The sequence below is a fragment of the Leopardus geoffroyi genome, chromosome B3 (genome assembly GCF_018350155.1).
Source record: "Leopardus geoffroyi isolate Oge1 chromosome B3, O.geoffroyi_Oge1_pat1.0, whole genome shotgun sequence".
Classification (NCBI taxonomy): Eukaryota; Metazoa; Chordata; class Mammalia; order Carnivora; family Felidae; genus Leopardus; species Leopardus geoffroyi.
Window position 1 is genome coordinate 41126644 of NC_059337.1, and position 27033 is coordinate 41153676.

At 45.0% G+C, this 27033-nt stretch overlaps 1 protein-coding gene across 6 annotated transcripts in view; it reads left to right on the forward strand.

Annotated features, from left to right (window-relative positions):
* Positions 1–22168: 22168 nt before the first annotated feature.
* Positions 22169–27033, forward strand: part of DAPK2 (death associated protein kinase 2) — a 126937-nt gene continuing 122072 nt past the window's right edge. The window contains exon 1 of one of the 6 annotated variants that reach the window (XM_045447940.1): positions 22169–22285. Coding sequence is in view for 3 of the 6 variants with exons in the window: in XM_045447938.1 (XP_045303894.1) it covers positions 23053–23103 (51 nt within the window). In the remaining 3 variants the exon portion in view is untranslated. Of the gene's footprint in view, positions 22286–22308; positions 22595–22649; positions 23104–25947; positions 26130–27033 lie in introns of those variants that run through there. The other 5 variants (XM_045447939.1, XM_045447938.1, XM_045447943.1 and 2 more) reach the window with 5 other exon arrangements.

Here is a 27033-nt window from a genome sequence, read left to right on the forward strand (position 1 = left end):
GGGGCTAATGATATTTGAAGTGTAACAGGGTGTGGAAGGCAGCCACCGAGATGTTCCCCAGTGATCCTTGATTTCTGATGTTCATGCCCTGTAGAGTTGCCTTCCATATTGAATCAGAGCTAGTAGGTGTAGCTAATCAAGAATCAGAGGTGATAGTGTGTGACTTATGAGGCTAGATCATAATAGGCGTTGTTGCATTCATCTTGATTTCTTGAATTGCTCACTCCTCGGGAATCCAGCCACCCTGTCATGAGAACAGTCAAGCAGCCCTGTGGAGAATTCCACAAAGAGAGGAACTGAGGCCTTCTACCAACAACCAGCACCAAATTGCAAGCCATAGGAGTGGTCCATGTTAGAAGTGATCCTCCAGCCTCAGTCAAGCTGATATTTTGATTGGAACCTCAAGAGACCCTGAGCCAGAACTGCCAGGCTAAGGCGCCCAAATTCCTGACCCAGAGAAGCTGTGAGCAATAATAAATGTTTATTGTTTATACCACAAGTTTTGGGGCAATTTGTTGTATAGCAATAAGTAACTAATGCACAAGTTCCTAGAATGGAACTCTTCTGCCTTAAATTTAATTGAGGATACAAAGGGGAAAACAGGAGAACTTATTCCAAGGCTCTTGATAACCCTTTATCCACTTTGGGAATACAAGTTTTGAAAGAACAGAGAGGATTTTGTAAGAAGTTTAATGAGATTTTTCAGATAAAGTTGTTACTGTGTTGAGTTCCAACCCCCATTTTGGAGGAAAGGTAGGGAAGTGATATCTACCACTATCTTCAGAGGGAAGTTCTCAGGGGACAACTCAGAGTTTGGGAATGTGTTCCCTGCAGTTGGGAGATGCAGCAAACTGGTACCTGACTCAGGCCTGAGAAAGAAGGTGGAAGTGGGCTGGAGGCCGGGCTGTAGGTGAAGGCTGACTCCTGCCTAGGAAACCTAGAGGAAAGACAAGGCCAATGACTTTGGTGACAGAGCCCTCCTGGCAAGGAACACATGAATACCTCTCATGGACCGTGCTGTGGGTTCATATTTGACAGTGTCCAATAGGCCATCAGAGCCAAGGAGACCTCCACAGAAAGGGTCTGGACATGTCCTGCCTGGTGCCCAGGGACTGACGAGAGAGGACAGCAAATGAGCAACAAGGGGGGAGATGCATCTGCCGGGGTCAAGGGTGCAGCAGAAAGCTCTGGAAGGCTCATGAAAGTACCAAACCGAGAGAGAGACCCAGCTGTAATCACCAGGCAGGCCCAGAGAGCACAGAGTCCAACAGCTAAGTCAGAACCGTTCAGTCTCCAGTGTTCCTTCCTCCTCAGCCTCCAAAGCGGTGGTAGAATAACTAGCAAGCAGGGGAGTTGAAGAGGAGGAAAGAAAAGAGAGCAAAGGACTGCATCCCATTGCTCTGCTGTAGGTTTTTAGCCTGAAGCAGACTCAAAAGACTTAATGCCAAGTTTGTAGTTTTGACTATTAGATGTGACTAGATTCTCTCTTTTTTTTTAAACTAATTTATTTATTTTGAGAAAGAGCTGGGAAGGGGCAGAGAAGGAGAGAGAGAACCCCAAGCAGGCTCTGTGCTGTCAGTGCAGAGCCCGACGCGGGGCTCAGTCCCACGGACTGTGAGATCATGACCTGAGCCGAAACCAAGAGCTGGACCCTCAACCGACTGAGCCACCCTGGCGCCCCTAGATGTGACTAGATATTCGGTGATTAAAACTGATAGGAAGACAATCTGACAGAAAATCACGTGTCTGCCCAAATCTTCCCTGTTGGGCAGAGGAAAATCATGTCTTCTCAACAAAGTGTCAAAGGATAGTGGGGGACAAAAATAAAACTAATTCTTATATAACCTACTGATTATAGACATGCTTTTGAAACTGTCTTGGCTTCTGCTAAGGCTCTGTGCTGCCTCAGCACAGCTTCATCCCCATGTTTCTCTCTCTCTCTCTCTCTCTCTCTCTCTCTCTCTCTCTCTCGTAATTACTAATGGTGCTGCTGTCAGAAAAATCAGACATTGTGACATTGGAGCACTAGCCTTGTAGAAATGTCACTACGGGTTGCTGATCTGCTAAGAAAGTTCTCATTGGCTCCTTTTTTCTGGGGCATTAAGAATCTGTCCCCCAGCATCTATACATAGATCCACAAGTCATAAAATGTTGCTGTTTTTTAGTCATCACTGTAATCACTTCTTTCTAAAGTACAAATGCACCCAAGAAGGTCCTTAGCACCAACACTGAGTTCCTTGTTTCATGGCAACTTGCAATCAGGGCCAGGGCAAGAGCTGTGTCCCTAGTGTATATACCCGGTTTCATGTTCTCCCAGCCCGTGTACACATGTGCATACAAGTACTTTTTAACTGGCTGTCTGCCTTTTAAAAAAATGTTTTTTATTTCATTTATTTTTTAGAGAGAGGGAGACAGAATCCCAAGCATGCTCCACGATATCAGCACAGAGCCTGACGTGAGACTCGAACCCACAAACTGTGAGATCATGACCTGAGCCGAAGTCGGACACTTAACTGTTGGAACCACCCAGGCACTCCTGGCTGTCTGCTTCTAAAAGATATGGCTGGTGTCATCAGAGGGGCTCTGAGACTAGCAGCCTAGGATCAAATTCACATCCCCAAATTCTGACCATTTCTCATCACTGGACCCTCGATGGTCTGGGAAACCCAGGATGTCATAGTTAGGGGTTAAGGAACAGGGGCTGTCTTTATATTCCCTTCTTATGAGACCCTGATGTATGAAATGTTCTTTGCTGGTTTCAGGTGGCTGGAGTCTGATGAAGTCGGAGGTCCCTAGTGTATACTCTCACCAACGCACACAATTACTCCTCGGTGCTCTCATCCACAGATATTTTAGTGAGCACTCTGAGTACCAAGCGCTATCAGGTGCCGAAGATACAAGGACAGATTGGCCACTCTCTGTCCCCTTGGAGTTCATACTTAACCAACCTCTGCCTTCAGTCCCTCTGCTGCAGGCAATGAATGACGCAGCCCATCTCTTTATGTGCCTGAGTTTGGCTTGGCTGGGTGACACAGAGGCTAGACAGCTAGAAGCAAAGACAAAATCATACCTCAGGGACTGTTGAGTGACGCACAACCAGAAATGGGTCACTGCTGCAGCACTCCCATCCTGCTGGCCCCAATGGTCTTAGAAGTTAGATGGGACTGTTATGTCTCCACTATTGCCAGAATGATCTCTCCTCTCCCTGCCGTTTTGTGTGATTCACTCCAGCTTCAGGGCCCTAGATGGGGTCTCTAATCCCAAGTCCCACGTCCTTGCCCTGGCTACCACAGAGGCGGGAGAAAGGAGAATCTGGCCTTCTGTATGGGACACCAACTCTGTCTCTGCAAGACTCACGTGGTAGGAACTCCCCAAATGCAGTAAGATGGTTCCAATGACTAATGTCCCCTACGTTAGTAACATACTTAGATGAGTTTGTGCTTAATCACAACAACACCAACACACAAGAGAAGAGAAGAGGCACCCATATTTACAAGATGTATTATCTAGTCCCATCTCTGGCAGGGTCCGCAAAATTTTTTGGACAAGGGCCAGATAGTAAATGTTTAGGCTTTGTGTCCCTGTTGTAGCTATTCGGCTCTGCTCTTGTAGCACAAAAGCAGCTGTGGCAATATGTAAACGAATGAATGTGGCTGTGTTCCAATAAAACATTTTTTATGGACACAATTTTGAATGCCATTTAATTTTATGTGTTGTAAAATATTCTTTTGATTTTTTTTTCAGCCATTTAAAAATATACAAACCATTCTCAAAAAACAAAAACAAACATTCTCAGCTTGAGGGTTGTATGAAAGCCAGTATTAGGCAGGATTTGGCCTGTGGGCCATTTGCCGACCCCTGATCTGTAGGAATGATTCATGACCTTTTCGGAAGTTCTCAGACCTCTTTGAGAATCTGATAAAAGATAAGGAATGGATCCTTTTCCTTTTTCTTTTGGAAAAAAAGCACTCGCATGACACTCTGCATGGGACTCCAGGATTTTCATGGATTTGCTGAGGAGTCAGTGGAAGCCAGGTTTGTAACTCTGGTCTGCAAATCATGCTGCCTGAGCATTTGGGCTTCCTATTCTTTTGATACCTCCTCAGAGCCCTGGGCTTCACAGCTTTGATTAGGAAACCACTACCTTCTCAGACTGTAATAAACAATCAAGAAGCTTTCTCACCTCTACTGTGAAACAACAGCTTTGTTACCCAAACTGCAGATGTCTCCTGCAGGATACAATTAACTGTAACCAGGGAAGAAGAGAGATTGCTCTAAAAGCCACATTGCATTCATAGTCCATTTGGTATTCCTTGTGCATTAATACAATGGCAGAAAACAAGCCAGTGAACTAACAGCTGAAACTCCTCACTGATGCATCGTCACTGGAAATGCTATTTTTTTAAAGCTGCTGGTGGGTACTGAGTATTTGTTATGTTATTCCTTATATATTTTTCGTATATATGGAATATTTTACAAACAATTAAAAAATTTTTAATGTTTATTTTTGAGAGAAAGAGAGAGACAGTGTGAGCGGGGGAGGGGTAGAGAGAGAGGGAGACACAGAATCCGGAGCAGGCTCCAGGCTCCGAGCTGTCAGCACAGAGCCTAACGCGGGGCTCGAACCCATGAACTGTGAGATCATGCCCTGAGCCAAAGTTGGACCCTCAACCGACGGAGCCACCCAGGCGCCCCATACAAATATTTTTTTTTTCTTTTTTTTTTTTTTAATGTTCATTTATTTTTGAGACAGAGACAGAGCATGAATGGGGGAGGGGCAGAGAGAGAGGGAGACACAGAATCGGAAGCAGGCTCCAGGCTCTGAGCCATCAGCCCAGAACCCGACGCCGGGCTGGAACTCACGGACCGCGAGATGGTGACCTGAGCTGAAGCCAGACACTTAACCGACTGAGCCACCCAGGTGCCCCCAAATGTTTTTTTTTAAACCCACTGGATTTAGCCTGGACCAGAAATTGTCCCTTAATCAGGTTAGAATGCCTGTACGGTAGAGGCAAACTCAGTCTCTGTGTGAGCTTATTTAGGACAGATGTGCTTGGGGAAGGGGTAGCAGTTTGCTGTGTGGGCTATAAGGTTCTCTCTGTGTACTATTATTATCACACAGACCTTTGCCCCTCACAAAGGAGGTGGTTCAGAGCACAGACCCTGGTGCCAACATGCCACCTTGTTCTAATTCTAGACTTAGCCACTTGGGTAGCTGTGTAACCTTGGGCAAGTTGCTGAACCTCTCTGTACCTTAATATCCTCATCTGTAAAGTGAGGTATTTGATAGGGCTGTTAAGAGGATTAAGAGAGAATGCTTGTAAGTACTGAGCACAATGCCTGGAACATAGTACATGCTTCATTTTAGTGTATGTTAAGTAAAAATAGACGAGAGGGCCCTTCGGTACCAAGTTGCTTGATGGAGAGGACAGTTTTCCTTCCCGGCTGGGTGCAATTACCTGGGGAGCACTAGATGGCAGCAAAGCATGATTCCTTAGTGTTGGCTTCCAGGTTTCCTGCCAGCCTGCCAGGAACAAGACAGAGAGCACTGATTGCTTAGTGTCAGCTGTCCAGGGTATTCTCAGCACCTGCCCAGGGACCTGCAGAGGAACCCTCCAGGGCACCCATGCCACCACTCTTACCCGGCTGCACTAAATGCCAGACCACACTGGGCGCATTGCCTTTGTTCTGACTGAGGTGATTATCACAGAAGACTTTCTTAGATGTGGAATTACTTTGCTAAAGGTTATTAATCATTTTGAGGCTTTTGACATATATTGCTGAATTGCCCTTGGAAAAAATTGTGCTGATTGACATCCTACCAAGAATGGGGGTTTGTGAGGGGCACCTGGGTGGCTCAGTCCGTTGGACGTCTGATTTTGCCTCAGGTCATGATCTCACGGCTTGTGAGTTCAAACCCCACGTTGGGCTCTGTGCTGACAGCTCAGAGCCTGGAGCCTGCTGCAGATTCTGTGTCTCCCTCTCTCTCTGCCCCTCTCCAGCTAGCGCTCTGTGTCTCTCTCTCAAAAATAAATAAACGTTAAAAATTTTTTTTTTAAAAAAGCATGGGGTTTTGTGTTTCTGCCCCACACTACTATAGGGTGTTGTTATTTTGTTTTTGGGAGGCAGGTATTGTTATTTTTAAAAAATCCCTGCCCTAGATGGAAGATTTTTAAATGCAATCTTTTTTTTTCATTCACATTTGATAAGATTAAACATTGGAAAATAGTTTTCTATTGGGATTTTAAAACATCACCTGTTGATATCCTTTGCCCACTTTTCTATTGAGATGTTCACTTAAAAAAAAACTATACAGTATGAGTCTTAGAGTTTTTTGTCATATATACAGCAAATATGTTTCCCAGTGTTTTGGTTGCATAGGCATGTTTAATTAATGTCTACTAACTAATGTAAACTAAATTAACATGTTAATAAATAACATGAATTATTTATTCAGTTTTAAAAATTTATTTTATTTTTAATGTTTATTTATTTTTGAGAGAGAGAGACAGAGTATGAGTGGGGGAGGGGCAGAGAGAGAGGAAGACACAGAATCCGAAGCAGGCTCCAGGCTCTGAGCTGTCAGCACAGCGCCCAACGCAGGGCTTGAACCCATGAACTGTGAGATCACGACCTGAGCCGAAGTCAGATGCTTAACCAACTGAGCCACCCAGGTGCTCCTATTTAGTTTTTGAATGAATAATACCTTCAGGTGGTTTAAACATCAAAAAGCATAGTATAGGGACACCTGGGTGGCTCAGTCAATTAAGCATCTGACTTCAGTTCAGGTCATGATCTCTTGGTTTGTGAGTTCGAGCCCTGCATAGGGCTCTGTGTTGATGGTGAGGAGCCTGCCTGGGATTCTCTCTCTCTCTCTCTCTCTCTCTCTCTCTCTCTCTCTCTCTCTCTCTCTCTCTTTCTCTCTTTCCTTCACTCTCTCTCTCTCTCAAAATAAATAAATAAACAAAAATATTTTTTTAAAAGCATAGTATAAGGCATATGGTGAAAAGATTCCTTCCCATCCCGTTCCACCCAGTTTTCACCCTTCCCTAACAGGTTTCATGATTAATAATTTCTTACTGCTCCGAAGAGTTTTTATGCCTGTAAAAGCCAATACAAATATATATACCCTTGTTGGCACAACTTTTTGCATACATTGTGCCAGACCACACTGTTCTATGCCTTGCTTTTTTTTCTATTTAACAATATATCGTTGAGATATTCCTATATCAAATCTACAAAGAACTTACCCATCATTATTTACAGTGTTATAGTGTTTCATTTTATTAAAAAAATTTTTTTTTAATGTTTATTTATTTTTGAGACAGAGAGAGACAGAGCATGAACAGGGGAGGGTCAGAGAGAGGGAGACACAGAATCTGAAACAGGCTCCAGGCTCTGAGCTGTCAGCACAGAGCCCGACGCGGGGCTGGAACCCACGGACCGCGAGATCGTGACCTGAGCCGAAGTCAGACACTCAACTGACTGAGCCACCCAGGCGCCCCCCTATGTTTCATTTTAAATAACAAGGCTCCTGTTGGTAGTCATTTAGGTTAATCCCATTATTTTGCTATTACTAACCAGGCTACAATGAGCAAGCAACCTCATGTCATACATTTACAAGTGGATCTCTAGGATAAATTTTTGAAAACGGGATTGTTGGGTAAAGTATCAATGCATTTACATTATATAGCTACTGATGGATTGCCACTTGTAGCGATTATGCCAATATACACTTGTACCATCAATGGATAAAGCGCCCATTTCACTGCAGCCAAATAAGGCATTATCAAACTTTTAGATTTTTGTTAAACTAATACGTGAAAAATTTTTATCTCGGTGGAATTTTAGTATTTTTCCCATCATGAATGAGGTTAACATCATTTTTACATAAGTGAGAGGCATTTATATTTTCTTTTTTTAATGTTTATTTATTTATATTTTGAGAGAGAAAGAAAGAGAGAGGGTGGGGCAGAGAGAGAGAGAGAGAGAGAGACAAAGAATCCCAAGCAGGATCCGAGATGTCAGCGTGGAGCCTGACTCAGGGCTTGATCCCACAAACATGAGATCATGACCTGAGCCGAAATCAAGAGTCAGATGCTTAACCATCTAAGCCACCCAGGTGCTCCTATATTTTCTTAATGTGAAACACTCATATCATTTGTCCATTTTTCTGGTTAGTCTTGTTCTTAGTGATTTGTAGGAGATCTGTACATATTAGTGAGCAGTGATATGTGTTGCAAGTTTTTTTTTTAGTTTTTCACTTGTTTTTTTATTTTTCTCATTTTTTATTATCATGGGAGGAGCAGAGAGAGAGGGAGAGAGAGAATCCTAAGCAGGCTCTGTACTCCCAAACCATGAGATCATGACCTGAGCCGAAATCAAGAGTCAGTTGCTTAACTGACTGAGCCATCCAGGCGTCCCACATGACCACTATTTTCAAATCTTACTTTATGAACCATTTGGTCACATTATTTTTTATAAAGAAAAGTGTAAAACTTAATGTCTAACAATAGGTAAAGTGCTAAATAATTAATACTATTTTAATGGACTCAACGTTTTCAAAGACTTGTTAATTCCATGAGAGAATTCTCAAGATAAATTAAGCAAGAAAAGCAAAATATAAAACAATTTATTCCAAATGATCCCAATTAAAAATGAAAGAGTGCATTTACATGTAAAAATGGCTAGAAGGAGGGCGCCTGGGTGGCTCAGTTGGTTAAATGTCTCACCTCGGCTCTGGTCATGATCTCACGGTTCGTGAGTTCCAGCCCCACATTGGGCTCTCTGTTGTGCTCGTGGAGCCTGCTTCAGATCATCTGTCCCCCTCTCTCTCTTTGCCCCTCCCCTGCTTGCACTCTCTTTCTCTCTCAAAAAAAAAAAAAAAAACACAAAAAAACACAAAAAAAACAAAAAAAAACACCTTTAGAAAAAACTAAAAAAAAAGTGGCTAGAAGGAAATCTATTAAAACTTTAAAAGTAGTTATCTCTGCCTTAAAAAAAGTTTATTTGCAAAGAATATGTTTTCTTTTAATAATATGATAACCCCTAACAAATGTTACTAAACACACACACACACACACACACACACACACACACACACAACACACACATCTTATGGTGCATGTCTCCTTCGTAAAGCCATTTTAAAACATATATTTTTAAGGTGGGAGATAAATCAGTAAAATGTTATTTTACCCTTTGGGTAAGTTTCCTTTGATCCTATCAAAGTACTACTATCACACTGCTCATATTCTTGGTTATCTTCAGTGTGTTTTTTTTTTTTTTTAATTTTTTTTTTCAACGTTTATTTATTTTTGGGACAGAGAGAGACAGAGCATGAATGGGGGAGGGGCAGAGAGAGAGGGAGACACAGAATCGGAAACAGGCTCCAAGCTCTGAGCCATCAGCCCAGAGCCTGACGCGGGGCTCGAACTCACGGACCGCGAGATTGTGACCTGGCTGAAGTCGGACGCTTAACCGACTGCGCCACCCAGGCGCCCCTTCAGTGTGTTTTATTTCCTATCTTCTTAGGTGCCCCCTGTATCTCCCACAGCTCATGATACATTGTTTTCTTGTTGAATGACTTCAGGCTCACCTTGGTCATAATGAAGGGATTCAGCTTTACAATGGCTTGAGCCTTTGGCATTTCATATAAGGAATGTCCACTGCATGATGGGTCAGACCTGACCTTTAATCCTGGCTCTGCCCAGACAAGTATGAACTTGGATAAAAGTCACTTCCCTTGTTTTTGGGCTTTCTTCTTCCTTCTATAAAGTGAAGGTGTTAGATAATCTCTCAGGCTCTGTCCGATTTAAATTTCTACCTGTTAGAAGCCACAGTGGATTCTGGCTTTCTGGGGCTTCCAAGAATGCATTAACATCATTAACAATGACAGGAATGATTAATATTGAGATTGGCCCACAGTTGTTAATATGTTGATTTATGGAGAATTTAAAATGATAAGCAAAGCTTATCAGGTTTTTTTTTTTTTTTTTTTTTTTTTTTTTTTATGGAATGTATGCTTCTTTGGTGATGGTTGTTGTTGATGATGTTATTGTTGTTTTGATTAAGCTATTTAAAGTAAACTGGGTCACATCAGCTGCGTTTCCTTGTTACTGGATTCCTGAGGCTGTTATATCAGTGTTCCGTGGCTACATTAAGGTGAGGTCTGTTCAGATGAGTCAGAATATAAAATGAATACATATGTCGAGCTCAAGATTGCCTTGCAGGGTAAAACTTACCAAGTTGCAGAATCTTGCTGGACCTTTATTTCCCCAAGTGAAATACATGGCTACCATCAGGGACTGTGGGAGCTGATCTTATGTTAATCTAATCCTACTACTTGATTTTATAGGTAAGAAAGAAAATGGTGGGCAGGAGTTGTTGAGTGACCTGTCCACATTCACGCAGCATGGAAAAATCAGATCCAAGACTATAGGGTTAGGATATATGGAAAAAGGTCTGGATTCCAAGTGAGCGTTTGCCAATAATCAAGCAGTATGATTTGGGCAAGTCATTTCTCTGCCCAGATTAAAGTGAATCAAAAGAATAAAATGCAAATTTTTCTAGATTATTTAATTATTTTGTAGACTAAAATAGGGGTTTAAGTAGATTGACAAAGAATCCTCTGGTAAAAAAAAATAGGACGTAATAGTACGTAAAAATCATGATATGATTCTGTCATTTTCATTAATTTCTGAAGGATATTTACATCTTAATATGTCTTCACATTAGTGATACTTAATGTTCTTTAGCAATATGTTTTCCTTTTAGCAAGTCTTAGTAAAAAAATGCAACACCTTTTAATAGGTGCTGTTGTTGAGCAGAAACGGGGGTAAGGAAGCCAGGCAGAGCTCTAAGAACCTCAATATGCATAGAGAGGTCCATAAACTTAATGAGCATTAATAGGCACCACACACGATATTTATTAATTCTTTTCTGGAATGAAGAGCCCTCCGCGGATACAAGCTTACATCCTCAGGGCAACTTCTGTTGTATGTATTTTGTCATATTAATTAATTACTAGGTTTCTTTTTTTCTTTTAAGTTTTTTTTAAAGCTTTTTTAACGAGTGCAACCCACTCAGGGCTCGATCTCATGAACTATGAGATCATGACCTGAGCCAAAACCAAGGGTTGGATGCTTAACCGACTGAGTCACCCAGGTGCCACAATTGCTCGTTTTCTTTCATCACAAAAGTCATATAGATGCATAGCAAAACCAAAAAAAGCTCAAAAAATATAAAATGAAAACTGGTAGTGTCCCTTTCTGCCCACCTGTGTTACTCCTCAAAGACAATCAGTTTCAACAATTTTTAGTTTTAGTTTATCTGCTAATTACCATAATAGATGTTGTTTTACTCTCCCCAACTTTTGATTTTGAAAAACTTCAAACTTCCAGAGAAGTTGCAAGAAGAATTCATCTAGATCTATAGACCGTTAATAGTTTGCCATCGTTAGCTTTCTTTTACTGCACGTATATACATGTTCTCCTTTTTCCTGAACCATTTGAGGAACCACTATAGACATAATGCCATTTCTCCTCAAAATACTTCAACATGCATACATCCAAGAATAAGGACATTCTCCTCCAGAACCACAATATAATTCTCCCACTCAGAAAACATAGTATTGATATCATTACATAGTAAAGTTTCCATATTCAAATTTCCGTAATCGTCCAACAATGTCTCTTTTAACTTCTTTTTACAATCCAGGATCCACTCACTCATCACACATTGCACAGAGTTGTTATCTTTTCGCTCTCCTTTAATGTAGATCAGTTATGTTTTCTTTCGTGACGCTGATATTTTTGTTTATTTTTTAAGTTTTTTTTTTTTTTTTTTTTTTAATAATCTCTACACCCAGTGTAGACCTGGAACTGACAACCCTGAGATCAAGAGTCACATGCTCTACTGACTAAGCCAGCCAGGCACCCTCCTGGCACTGATATTTTTAAAGAGTATAGGTCAGTTGTTCGGCAGAATGTCTCTCAATCTGGGTTTGTCTGATTGTTTCCTCATGACCAGTTTCAATGTCCACATTTTTGGCAGGAATACTACACCAATGATGTTATCTTTCCCAGTGCAAATAACGTCCATTTGTCCCATTATTACTAATGCTCAGTTTGGACATTTTATTAAGGTGGGATCTGCCAGATTTCTCCATTGTAAAAGTACCTTTTCCTCTTTGTCATTAATGAATAGTCTGTGACATGGTGGTTAGAAACCAGCTGAGTATCTTGTTCTCCAACCATCTCTCACTCAGTGGTTTTGATATCCAGTGATTGATATCAAATATTGATATCAGTGATTGCCTGAACACCAATTGCTATATGGTGGTAAAGTGGTGATTTTCCTAATTCCATAATGTCCACTTATGTGTTGGCATTTTTCTTTAAAAAATTGCTTTCTTTTCTTTTCCTCTCTTTGTTTTAATTTTAATGTTAATTTTAATTTTAAAAATAATTTTTATAAATCTCTGAAGTAAACAGGGTTAACTTTTTTAAAGCTTTTGTTTGTTTGTTTGTTTGTTTATTTATTTATTTTTAAGTAAGCTTTACCCCCAGTGTGGGGCTTGAATCTGTTACCCTGAGATCAAGAGTCACACACTCTATTGACTGTGCCAGCCAGGCACCCCTTAATTTTTTTTTAAATATCAGATTAGAACATATCGATTCTTTTTAAAATTTTCAACATATTATAACCTATTCCTATCATTATTTATTTCAATACTCAAATGATTGCAAATCTAGTCAGTGGGAGCCCCTTCAAGCTGGCTCCCTTGTCGCCAACACATTCGTTACCATCCATTTTTGAGTACTTCCTTACTTTCTGGCACAAGATGTTCTAGGTCGTGGAACATCTTGTACTCTCCCTGCCTAGTACTCTCATCCTTGTACTCTCCCTGCCCCAGCCCTGGTATCAGCCATTTCCTTTAGGAGCCTTCCATTATAATTAAAAATAATATAAACTGGAGCAAACTCCTTTCCTTCTACCTCTTCTTTCCTTTCTACTTCCCAAATTTGTCGTGTGTGTGTGTGTGTGTGTGTGTGTGTGTGTGTGTGTTGTCAAGATCTATAGCATCACATATTAATCTGTACCCACCATTAAACTAGTTCATTCTTAGCTTCAGGATTGTTTCTAAAAATTAAAAACCAATAAATGAGATGCATTTTATGATCGTATATAATCCTCTTTAGAAACAAATATGCAGGGGCACCTCAGTAGCTCAGTCGGTTAAGTGTCTGACTTCAGCTCAGGTCATGATCTTGTGATTTGTGGGTTCGAGCCCTGCACCGGGCTCTGTGTCGACAGCTCAGAGCCTGGAGCCTGCTTCAGATTCTGTGTCTCCCTCTCTCTCTCTGTTCCTCTCCACCTTACACTCTGTCTCTCGTTCTCTCTCTCAAAAGTAAATAAACATTAAAAAAAATTTTTTTTTTAATTTTTTTTTCAACGTTTTATTTATTTTTGGGACAGAGAGAGACAGAGCATGAACGGGGGAGGGGCAGAGAGAGAGGGAGACACAGAATCGGAAGCATGCTCCAGGCTCTGAGCCATCAGTCCAGAGCCCGACGCAGGGCTCGAACTCAAGAACCGTGAGATCGTGACCTGAGCCGAAGTCGGACGCCAAACCGACTGAGCCACCCAGGCGCCCCAACATTAAAAAATTTTTTAAAAAAAGAAACAAATATGCATTGGGTGTCAAATTTTAGTGTAGATATGAATCTCCTAAAAGGCCTGTTAACAATTCACATTCCTCAGCCCCACCTCCCAGAAGCTCTGAATCAATTCATTTAAGGGGTCTGGTGATTCTAAGACATTGTGAAGTAGTACTGGGTGCATAAAGAAAGAAATAGAATCCCATGTCATGAAAGTTTGTCAGCTGGATTGAGAAACCTTCAACTGTCAGCCCCTAAAGAATTCTTTTGGTTTCTTTCTAGCTGTGTTCCATTCTTCTGGGTCCCAAGCTATTTCTTGTATCTTGTATCATCCACTCTCTTGGATTCTTTACACATTTTTTGCATTTTCCAGAGTAATTCTTTTTTCATCTTGGATGTGTGTGGTAAAATTTCTGAACCATTTTGAAAAAAAAAAAAGAGACTTCATTTTGCTCTCACGTTTAGTGGACATTTTGGTTTGATAAAAGAGAAGTCTGTTGTTAGTCTGATTTGTATTCTTGAGGCAAGATGCTTTTCCCCTCTGAATTCTTTTAGGATTTTTTTCTTTATTCTTAGGGTTCTAAAATATCATCATGATAGGCCTTGGTATAGATATGTTTTTCATTAACCCTTCTTGGCCCTTGATGGGTTCCTTTAAATCTGAAGATTTTTATCTTTTTTTTTTTTTATTTTTTGCCAAAGATAATTTTCTTTTAGTATATCTTCTATTATTTTTCCTTCTCCTTGAATACTCATTTTAGACTAATGTTGGACTCCCTAGATATATTCTCTATGCTTCTGAACATCTCTTCATATTACACATCTTTTTGTTTTGTTCTTGGAGACTTCTTTATTTTCCAGTTTACAAACTTTGTAAGTGGGTTGGGTGTGTTGTTAGTCTAGCTTTCCTATTGAGGACTGGGTAGGGACCAGAGGTTGGGGACAAACTGCCAAGATAAGTAGACTTTTACTTTGAGCATGATACACTGTGGTGTATTTCACTGCTAGATGAAGCTATCCTTTTCTGCCCTCTGCCCCTCATGGAGGGCCAGACTTACCTCTGCTCTGCTTCTGCCAAGGGTCCCCACCACCCTGTCAGGAAGGTAGGTTGTTCTCTTTTTCACATAGAGTTATTCTCACTCAGGCTTTCTCTCAAATTCAAAGCTGTATACTCTGGCCAGTGGATAGGTGGAAGAATAAGGGAGGGGCCTATTGGCCCCGCTGTGCTTGGTGTGGTATCTTGTGATTGATCCTGTCACACCATACACTGCTCCCCAACTCCTGCTCTCCCTAATGTTCAATGCAGAACTTGGAGATTTGGGGTATGGCATAATTGGGGCTCTGGAGTCAGACTGCCTGAGTGTAAACCCTCTCTCTGCTTCATGTTAACTGTGTGAGTTTCACTAAGCCTCATTTATAGAATGGAGATTATAATAATAAGTGATTGGTGCACAGTAAGTGTTCAGTTATCGTTAGTGACTATGAAGACTATGAACTCTGATACCATGGGCTGTGTTTTTTAAAAATATTTAAAAATATTTTTTATTTTCTAGAGAGAGGGAGAGAAAGAGAATACTAAGCAGACTCCATGTTCAATGCAGAGCCCGATGTGAGGCTCCATCCCACCTTTTGTTATTCAGCACCATATAACCAAAAAACATATTTATAATCCTATTTAATAACTTTTAAATTTAATATATCTATTGATTTCCTACTATGAAAGATGAGGGCTTAATGCTCATAGTTTTCCCCATCCTGCAACCTTCTCTCTATTGAGAGAAGATAAAAATTTATAATTCACATTTTACGACATGTAAATATTTATTCAGAGCTCAGAGCTGAGCTGTGGTGTATTGTGATGAACACTTCGTTACTTACATACTTTTTTGTCATTTTCTGGAATTAATAGTCACTTTGTAATTTTTATTCATTTAATTTTTTTGTGTGTACCTATAATAGATGCATCCCCAAATTTTCCTCTCAAAGAGCACTACTCAACAGGTTAAAACACATTGCCCAATGTTTCAATTTCACTTCTCTCTTGGAGCCACCACTCTTGGAGCCCTCTGTTCCCTACAGTTCCTCTGCTCTAATCTCAAATGGTTGCCTTCGAGGCCTGCTGCACACTGTCAACCTTGGGGTCCTCTTCACGGTCATCCCGGGAGCTCCATCCACTTCTCTCTTGTGTTGGAAACTCCGTGACAAGGTAGAAAACTCCAGGTGTGAAGGAAAATGTCTTCATTTGGTTCCTGGCCCTTCACCATTGAGCACGTTCCTGTCTCTTCCAGTTGTGCTGGTTGTTGCCAACTTAGCACAAGGGGATTCCCTGTAAGGCTAGAGGGACTCAGAATCAAAGAGACGCTGGAATAGGAGGAACCAAAGAGGCTCTAGAGGTTGGAACCATCTGTCCAGCATGTCTCCACTGCTGCTGCTGCCCAATGAACATCTTGGCAGTACTCACTTGAGATCCAAAGTGCTGGGCAGAAGTATGTGATTGGCCAAGCCTAGTCTCATGAAGACTGGGGTTGGAAGAAGGAGGATTTTCTCCCTACGGTTTTGGTGGGAGATGGTTCAGCATCTCTGCATATACCCTAGTACTGCCACCATAGTCGTTCCCTCCCAAATGGGAGGAAGGCATTGGACATTGGACAGTCAAAACAAATCAAATGCCTACTACATTCTTTGAGTTTCAGTTTATATAATATAATAAAATATAATAAAGATAATAAATATATATAATAAAAATACTATCAGTCTATACAAGTATTCAATTTGGGGATTAAATGAAATAACAGGAAAACTCAGTACAGTGCCTGACTCAGGGCAGATTCTCTGTAAATGTTGGTTTGATTTGAGTAGAAAGATGAACATATTCTATGTGGATGGAGTAACAGAAACCAAGGCTGAGAGGCTAGAAAACCTCAGAGGAAAGAGCTGAGGAGGTCTGGGGTCCCTTATACTAGAGAACAGTTCTGGTGAGGAAGGAGGCCCAGTTCTGTTTGGGGCAAAGGCCACTGTGGACAGCTGGTTTTGGCCTTTTTGCCTTTGTTTTCCCGGATGCAGCTGCTTATAACTGGGTCAGGACCTGGGCTCAGCTGGGATGGAGTCAGCATACAGACCAGGGAGGGCAGGTCAGGAGCTTTGAGTTGGAGGGTCAGCCCATATGGAGGTCAGGGATCAGCCATGGGTGTGGCAGGAGCCACTGCAGAATGACCAGGTCTGGCCCTGCAGTTTCTTTTCAGAGGGGGTTGGGGGAGGAAATGCTGTCTTCCCCATCCTTCCCTCATGGATCCATGAAAGGCCTCTGATGGGTCTAAGCACATCACCAGCAAAGTGTGGGAAGGATGGCAGGAGAGACTCAAAGGACCCATTAACAAACATGGGAATGTGAAATCTTATCTTCATCTCAGCAGATATAATTGTGACATTGAGGAAGAGCTCTCTCTTAAGAGGAACCTTCCTGCCCCAGCCCCCAGCACTCAGGGACCCTCCCTCCCACCCCTGGGCTCCTCTGGGTCCCTGCCTGGGCTCTGGCCTGGCCCCAGAACATGGGGTTCTGGAACTTTGTTTCCAGAACAGCTTCTCTTCTTGGCTTTGAGCTCCTGAAGAGCAGGGCCTGTGTCTCACTTCTCTCAGGGACCAACCCAGGGCCTGGCCCATGATGGGCACCAGCGAATTTTGAAAAATGAATGAGGCTGGAATTGGGCTGAGTCTTGGATAAAGGAAGGTCAAAGGAAGAAAGTATTTCATAGAGTTGCAGGAACAACATGGCCTGAGAGATATGGCACAAGTGACAGACTGTTTTGAGAGAGGGACGCACCCGTTTGGGGAGGGAAGGTGACATTTGTACCAGTGCTTTCTCAAATATTTTGTCTGGTCCTCACATCAACCCTGAGGGAAAAGGTGTAATTATTCCTATTTTATAGATGAGGCAACTGAAGCTCAGAGAGGGAAAGTGATTTCCCTAGAAAGTGGCTGGACAGGAATATAAATAGGGCTACTTGATCCCCGAGCCTAGAGTAGTAGGTAGGTGAAATTTGTAGCCCTAAAGGTAGGCATAATTTGGGGGCCTTCTCCAAGAATTCAGTGTGCATGCCACCAACCTCTGCCCCAGACTGAAGGTGGTGGCAAATGCCTGGGTCATGATCCTGCAGTGTGACCCCTATGCTGGCTCAGGTGGGGGTTGGGGCAGTAAATGGCAGGTGGTTCCATACACCCAGCCCTTTGTCCACACAGCTACTCCCACCTAATGTGCTCCCTTTCCTTCCACCTCCTATTCACTTGGTCCTCTTCTTTCAAGTTTGAATCAAGCCTCTCCTTCCCCTCAAGCCCCTCATGATGCCTGCTAGACTACTCTAGCCTCCTGACACTTCTGAGCATTGAGTCTATACTTGCCCCTAACAGCATCCAGCCCCAGGAGGCGCCCTTGAATGTTTGCAGAGTGAATGAGCGTGTACACGTGCCCAGGAAATCCCCATCCTCTGGATTTCCAGGAAAAGACAAGGATTCCCACACCCCAGCCCCTTCCTTGGTGGGGTCAAGGCCTTGCTGAGTCCAGTAAGGCTAGACGTTGAAGCAGCCACCTTTGGCTTCAGGATCCCGTGGGCCTCCTGAGGGAGGAAACAGGAAGGGTTTCCAGGCCTGCTCCACACCCTCGACATTGCCTGGCTGGGTGTGGGAGAGCAGAGGGCACAGGGCAGGGTGGGCAGGGCTGGGAAGGGCAGAGAAGCCAGGCCACCAGGCCACCTTTGGGAGGAGGAGGCTTCCTGCTTGCCTCCTACCCAAGAGGCAAGCCAGCCAGCCAGGGAGGAACCACCTGTGCCCTCCCCTGGCCTGCTCCAATAGCCTAAGAAAGCAGTCAGTGCTGGGCCCATTGTCAAGAAGCCTGCATTCCAGACTTCATGTGACACTTGCTAAGAACCTCCTCTGGGCCAGGCTGGTGCTGGGTGGGGTGCAAAGATGGCTAAGATCCATTTCCTCCTCTAGGGAAGCTCACACCAGACATTAAAGGAAAAATTAAAACAGCTAATACTCATTGAGCACTCTGCCACATGCTAGACCCTGATCTAAGTCCTTCACGTATATCTCTAATGAATATATGTTGTTGAACATCCACAACGCTATTCTTAGCTCCATTTGGCCGCTGGGGATAATGAGACACAGAGGGATCAAGAAGCTTGCCCTAGATCACACAGTAAGTGAATTACATGCTGGGATCCGCACTCAGGCTTGTGGCATCATTTAATCCTCAAACTCTGCACTCTCTGTATAGACTCCAGCACCAGCTGCCCCAGCCGACTTGTGCAGCAGCTTAATCCCTGCCCTGTCTCCTTGCCAGCAGGTTGTTAGGCTCTGTAAACTTGCCAGGCACCAAAGTGTGCTTTAGGATATCGCCATGTTCATCGCCCTCTGCCGCTTGCTACGGTTACCTCTTTCCCTGTGGGCTTATTCCCTGCGGAAGCTTCAAGCTCCTGTGACTCACCCATCTCACAGTCCCTTGCACAGTCTCTTGCACAAAGCAGGTGCTCAGATGTGTTTGCAGTTTGGTGGGCTGATGGAGAATGCTTTCATTTCCCCAGATCTCTGTGACATGAACAAAGTGGTTCTCAACCTGTACACTGGAATCACTTGGGGACTTTTAACCACTACTGATGCCCAGATTCTACTTCTAGAGGTTCCAATGTAATTGGTGAGGGGTATAGTCTGAGCATGAGGATTATTAAATACTCTCAGGCAATTCTGATGGGCAGCCATGGATGAGAACCCCTGTATTGACACGGTTTTAGAATACTTTCAAGTTTCCATGGAGAGCAGTGTGTGGAAGGGGCAGAGGAGCAGAAAGATCCTGGATTTTGGAGATGGACAGGCCAGATTCATAGCACACTCAGACTCTTACAAGTTGGGTGAGCTTGGTGGGCAAGTCAACTTCCCCAAACCTCAGTTACTACATCTGTAAAAAGGGATAATTGCATCTACCTTGAAGTAAAGTTCTTGGCACTGAGATGGCACATGTTGGAAGAAATGAACCGTACATCTCTCCATCCAACATATGATCACTAAGTGCCAGGTACTTCGGTATCCTCGGGGGACAACAGAAACAAGACAGTTGTGGTCTTGAGACATTTACATTCTAGCAATCCAATTTAACAAACTTTATTGGGTTGGAGATATCAGACACTGCCTCGGTACAGAGATGAGCAAGCCATTGTCCTTGCCCTAAAGGCAAAGAGAAGTGGGCACTAATGATAACTAAAACAGGGGAAGGGGAATGCCAATTAGGTGCAAACCAAGAGCGGTGGGGTTCAGGGGAGAAAGCCAGCTGGAGGTAGATCAGGAAGGTTTCCATGGAAGATATGATACCTGAGAGGGCCCTTGAAGGAGGGGTATGATTTTGTAGGATGGGATGGGGGTGGGTGAGTGGAGTGGCTTAAACAAAAACGTGGATGTAGGAACAGCCAATAATCCAACCTGGCAAAGAGCTGGATGTGCATCCACAGGACGGAAGAGGATGTATGTGTAGGCCTGGAAAATGTAGGCTGGAGCTTTAATTGCCAGAGTGAGGCATTTGTACTATTTTCTCAGCCGTTGGAACCATGCAGGAGCTGGAGTGGAATTGCTTGATTCTTACCTGGCCCTTCCTCTAGTTTCATTATGGAATATGTGCACTGTTGCTCCCACCCTTGGGACCTTTCCTTCTCTGCCCACTGCCACTTTGGTCCTATGTTCAGTGCTCAATGTCCTGTCGCTGCTGTCAGATGAGGGTCTGATAAGCTCACTCAATCTTAAGCAAAAAATGCATTTCCAGATGGTATCTCCTTAGGCACTTGCATTTGACAAGTACAGTGGAAAGCACACCAAACAGAATCTGGCAGAGGCCTGGTTCTAATCCTGGCTCTGCCTCTTACCAGCTGTGTGACCTTGGGCAAGTCACTTTTTCTTTTCTGAGCCTCAGTTTCCTCATTTGAAAAATGACAGGCTGGTTGGGGTGATTGATAATGACCCTTCCAGCTGCAATGTTCTTTGACTAATTTGCCAAGTATCAAATCTAAGAATTACTTCATGCAAGGGGAATGCTGTTGTTGCACATTAGGTGTTAAGCATGAGGCTCATAGGGGAAGTGATGGAGAGGCTACATGTAGGTGTTCTGGCAGTGTTGGCCGAGTCCAGCTTGGATGCATCATAGCCCAGGCTATGATGTGAATGAAGAAGCCTCCAGAATATTCCATCTCCCAGCCATTCAAGTCATTCCCAACTACTCAAGTCTTCCCAGTTGAAGCCCCAGACACTGTGGAGCAGAGATAAGCCAAATTGTGCAATGTCTGAATTCCTGACCCTCAGAATTTGTGAGCCTGACAAGATTGCTGTTTCAAGCCACCAAGGCTGAGGTGGTTTGTTACATAGCAGTAGATGACTGGAAATGGGCAGGTGTGTGTGTGTGTGTGTGTGTGTGTGTGTGTGTGTGTGTGCGTTTTGAGGGTCTGTGAGGATGAAGGGTCGCCCTATGCTGATGAAAGCTCATTGGGTGTCCTTCTCTGTCACTGACATTGGAAGCCACCTCTGGTCTTGGGTATTACTCCAGGTAGTATGGTGTTCTTGGGACAGGAGACTCAGGGCCTGCACTGTCCTGGGATGTGAAAGTTTATAAACAAGGAAGTTCTGCGGTCTTTTTCCGGGCTGTCTCAGGCACTGGTCAGCTGGAGGGCGGGGCTCATCTGTACTTGTCACTACCCCCAGTATGTGGGGGAGAGGTTGCCCACACTGGTGGAGGTCCTCTAGATGCAACTTGCACATGCTTTCGTTTCAGCCCCATGTAAGCTCCATTAGACACTCTGAGAAGGGTTGTTTGCCCCACTTAACTGATGAAGGAAAAGCTCGGGTGCCATGCCTAAGACTATACATGGGGAATGGCAGAGCGGGGCTTTGAACCAAAGGGCAGAGCTCTGAATCTAACACCTTCTCCTCTAGGACTGTCTTGAGGAGCCCTGTGGGTGACTTAGGGATGGAAACTCTGGGAAGGGGCCTCCATTTCCTTTTGCTAAACAGTCTCTTGTCTTGAAGTAAGTTCTGTCTTGGCTGTGATTCTGTTTCCGCTTCCTTCTTCCCATCACCCTCTCCATTCTCGCTCTTCTTTTCCCCTCCTGGGATTCTTGGCAGAAGGACGAGAGGAGGAATCCACTGCCAAGTCCTTTATTAAGGAAGGCTTGATGGTGATGCGGGGCTTCACTTACCAACCTTGCAGAGGCTGGGGGTACGAGGGCGAAGGAGGTTAGGCTGCTTCCAAGCTGGGGCTTGGTGGTGAGGAGGGGAGTGTCCCTCTCCATCTCAGCCCCTACCCAGCTATGAAACGTGGGTGGTGAGGTTCCCAGAAGAATATATCAGGGAGCCTTCTGGCTGGGAGGGAGGAAACGGCCTATTCCCTAGTGGGACTTCCTCTCTCACAGTGTGCGTGTTGGGGGCGGGGGGTGTGGAGGTTAGGGGTGGAGGGACAAGGAAATAACATTGTCTGAGCGATTGTGCCAGGCTACGTCACATTATCAGCAGCTCATTTAAATCATTTTCCAGATAAAGCTTGGAGAGGTTCGTTGACTTGCCCAAGGCCACACAGCTTGTGAACCTTAGAGCCGGTAAGGACGCCTGGAGGGTCTTGCCCCTGGCTCTCGCCCTTGACTCCTGGAAGTGTCGCCGGACCTGGTGGAAAGCTGTCGGCCCTCACCTCGGGGCTGTCCGGAGGGGGCTCCCAGCAGGGGGCGCCCCGAGCCCCGTCCCGGGGCGGCCGGGAGCGCCTCCAGCCGGCGCCTGGGACCGGGCAGGCCGCTCCGCCCCCTCGGCTCCTCAGCGGCTCCTCGGGCGGGCGGCCGGAGAGCAGAGACGAGCGCCGCGCACCCGGTCGCTCCTGCCGTGCTCGCCGTGCCCGCCCAGCGCAGCCTCCCGCCGTGAGTAGCGCCCGTGTGCGGGCTCGACGGGCGGGACGGGGCGCGCGGGGCTGAGGCTGGCGGGGACAGATTGGTCCCGGGATCTGTCTCGGGTTCCCCAAGCCCGCCGCCCCGGTCCCTGACGCCACCCCCCCGGGTATGGCCGGCCTTGCCCTTGGCGCTGTGGCCGGCCCTGGACCTGCCCGCTGCGCCCCAGAGGGCTGCGCTCCGAAGCCTGGCACTTTGACCCGAGGGACGGGGTGGGGGCAGCGGGCCGAGGCCTGGCACCCAGGCGAGAGATAGAGACAGACTTTCATCAACGTAGGGCGCCTTAATGGAGAGAGCACTACAGATTCGCGGGAGGAGAGGAGGGGCCAGTCTTCTCAGCAACGGCCACCTCGCACACCTCCTCTCCCCATTTGCACAAGGACTCGTTTCAAGAAGGCTGCTCCTTACATAGTCAGCTTGCTTGTGGCAGAATGAAGCTGTGGTCCCCATCGTCAGGGGCCCAGACCGAGGCCAGAGCTATGGTGGGCATGGGGGTAGTCAGTGGGTCTGGGGTAGAAGGGCAAAGGAAGGAAGGCATTGTCAGTTGTTGACCCTGATTCTGGACCAGGCATTGTGGATGCCTCATGGCATGTGTGGGTCTGGCTAGCCCTCACTGTGACTTTGCCATGTGGAAATTAGTATTCTCACTTTGGGAAGGAGGAAAGAGGTGAACACTGAGGCCATGAAGGTAGTGGTACCTTAGGGGTACACCCTGGAAGAGAGGAAGTCATAGCTGGTTGCCTCAGAAGCAGGTGGGAAGAAGGTCCCTGGGGGCATGTGGAGAGAACACAGCCCCTGACACCTTGTTCTCTAGAATCCAGCGGAGGGCAGCTGGGGGCTGCTGCTATGGTTTCTGACTCTGATTCCCAGCTGCGTCCATGTAAGGTATTTCTGGGAGAGTCCTGGTGACTAAGGGGAGCCGGTGCCTTGGCCTCTTCACAAATACTTTCAGAGTCCTGTTCTTCCCCAAACCGCCCATCTCCTAAGATGTGTTTTTAACACCTAAAGTGGCCCCACTGATAATTCAGCTGCTTTGGGAGAGGCTTGGGCAGAGGGTGCAGGGGTGTGGATGAGGGTGGGTGGGTGCTGGTCTGGAGCAAGTTTCCAGCTGGCAGGAATGAGACCTGAACTGTCCTGACCACCTCCCTCAGGTTTGCCTCCTTATTAGACATGAGAGTGAACAAGCAGGCTGCACATGGACTGGACCTTCACTAGAAAAATGGGGTTTTCTCTTGTCAATTTAGGCAAATGGCTGATGTCTGAGCCCAAGTTTCTTTATCAGGGGTTGGAGTTCGTCAAAGCCTTGAATGCCTGGAGGGGTTCTGTGATGCTGGAGTCCATTTTTTTTTTTTTTTTCAGATTTTTTTAAAAATTTTTTTTTCAACGTTTTATTTATTTTTGGGACAGAGAGAGACAGAGCATGAACGGGGGAGGGGCAGAGAGAGAGGGAGACACAGAATCGGAAACAGGCTCCAGGCTCTGAGCCATCAGCCCAGAGCCTGACGCGGGGCTCGAACTCACAGACCGCGAGATCGTGACCTGGCTGAAGTCGGACGCTTAACCGACTGCGCCACCCAGGCGCCCCTCAGATTTTTTTTTTTAATGTTTTATTTATTTTTGAGACAGAGAGAGACAGAGCATGAGCAGGGGAGGGGCAGAGAGAGAATGAGACACAGAATCGGAAGCAGGCTTCAGGCTCTGAGCCGTCAGCACAGAGCCCGATGCAGAGCTCGAACTCACGAACTGTGAGATCATGACCTGAGCCGAGACCTCAACCGACTGAGCCACCCAGGCGCCCCTAGGGTCCCTTTCCTTCTGTGGATGACCTCCTCAGAGCCTGGGTGATGATTCCTAGTGTGGGGAGAGGTAGAAGAGGACCATCATGCCTGCTCCCTTGCGGTGGTCCCATTTCACTGACTTATATTGGGAGGTGGTGTGATGGTCTCTGAATGTTCAGCAGCATGAGCAGGGTTGAGGGTGCTGTCATCGACGCCCAGGGCAGAACAGCTGGAGCAGACTAGCTGTGTGACTCAATAAGTCCCTTCCCCTGTCTGGTCCTTAGTTTCCTTCTTTTGTAAAACAAGTGGGTTAGGCCAGACACCAGTGGTTTTCAACCACCCCGCCCCCCCCGACCACCATGAATTCTTACACAGAGCCCTAACTTACAATATAAAGTAGAACTGCTGTGCCTCCCCTTCCTCATGCCGGTGGCTCCTGAAGCAGAGTTTAAAAATCCCCTAAATGGTCTTTGAGGTCCCTTTTTGTGAGGTTCTAGGAAATCTGTGTTAACCCTCAGAAGTGTTGCTTATTATTAGGGTTGGGGGCAAGAGTATGAATTCTAGCGATTCCATTAAGAGAAATGTGGGCATTAAGATGGGCTTCATCCTTGAAATGTCTAGAGCTGATGGCCTGTGCCTCTGACCAAAAGCTGAAGCTGTGTCCCTCCCCTCTGACGTGTGCTTTCATCTTTTCAGGGCCCGAAAGGTTCCTGTGCCCTGGGGCCTTTTCTGGGTCCTAACTGGTGATTATAATTCCACCTCAGAGTTTCTCCCCTTTAGTTCACGTTCCTACATTGAGAAAATTGATAAAATACAAATTCATCTTGGGGAGAGATATCAGGAAGAGGCTTTAAGTTGTTATTGGTTATTTTAACTTGAAGCATCTGAGCAGTGGCTTTGAGAATGGAGCCTGGGCCACTACATTTAAATCAACCAACATTTATGGAGCACCTGCTGTCTACCAGTTGCTACAAGGGGACAGAGGTGAGAATGTCACCACCACTGCCCTCAGGGGGCTCCAAGACAGTAGGCAGGAGGGAAGGAATTCACATTTGTTGGAACCATCTAGACACTACTTAAAACATTTTACGTATGATATCTCATTTTGTCCGAAAGTAGATATTAGTCTCATATTTTATTATGTAAAATTTTGATTGTATACAAAGTAAGTGTACATACCACATAGCCATGTAACCACTGCCCAGATCAAGAAACAGCATTGCCTGTACCCTGAAACCCCCCCCCTTGAGTCCTAGACATCACCTCTCACCCAGAGGTAACCACTATTCTGACTTTTAGCACCACAGGTGAGTTTTGCCTAAGTGGAATCACACAGTATGTAATCGTTTCTGTCTGGCTTCTTTCCTTCAACAGTATTAGGCTTGTGAGTTTCATCTATGTTGTTGCAGGTAGCCGTAGTTTATTTATTCTCATTGTTGTGTAATAATTCTATTGCATGGGTATAACTCTATTTACGTATCTATTCTTCTATTGATGGCCATTTGGTTGTTTCCAATTTTTAGTTATTACTAATAATGCTGCCGTGAACATTCTGACATGGGCCATTTGGGAAGGCATCTACATGCATTTCCCTTATGGATGTCCATAGAAACTGCCCAACAGATTTCCAAAGTGGTTGTCCCAGAGTGTGCTTCTCCTGGCAGTGTTTGAGAATTCTGATTTCTCCACATAGTCACCAACAGTAGGCATTGTCCAGATTCATTTTCCATGTAAGTAATTTGAAGCTTAGAAAAGTTGTCCTGTGCTCAATGTGTGCGGAGGTTGTAGAGCTGGGGTTCAAGCCCAGGTGTGACTATGGAATCTGTGAATTCTCCTTCTGGGTTAGACATAGACAGTTATGAGCCAAAATACGAAAGCTCTAACCCTAAAAATGTATGATGAGACCTCTCTGGGAACTGAAAGGGAGAAGGGGGTTTTAATTTGTTTTGATGAGTAAAAGGGTCACGGAGCCTCAGAGTTGGTAGCATTTGAGCTAGGTCTTGTGGGAAGAGAGCTGTTTTCCTAGGGAGGCTCTCCAGGTAGGCCTTCCATGGAAAGGGGCCAGGTTGAGCTGAGGCATGTCAAGGGTGGAAGTTTTGGGGGAATGGGAAAGGTCTACTTTAGCTACACTATAGGTATGTGGGGGGAGGGAGATAAGGCCAAAAAGGTTAGTTGGAGCCAAACTGGTGGTCCTAGTTTGTCGTTAGGGGGCTCCTTGCCCCCGAGCCCCTGGCTACCCCTGGAGCCCAAGGCAGGGGCTCATGATTTTGTTGGGGAGCTGGGATTGCTTCGAACCCCTCTTAGCTCCTGATAGCAAATGGAGCTGGCCTATCACCAAATGGAGGATCTTAGCTGTTCCAGGGGCTGCTCTCAGTGTATCTGTCAACAGAACTTCTTGGAGTTTTCTGCTTTTCTTTAGTTGTGTGAACTGAGTAACCCCACCCCTCAGGACTGTGTGAAGTAGGTGATATGGATGTTATCAGCCCCTTTTACAGATGAGGGGACTGAGGCCCAAAGATGGTGCCAACCTGTGTGGGTTACACAGCTAATACACACCCAGGCTAGTCTACAACTGGGGCTCCTGGGGGCCTGCCCTTTTTTGTATTCCATGCTTGCTGGGCTCAGGCCAAGCAC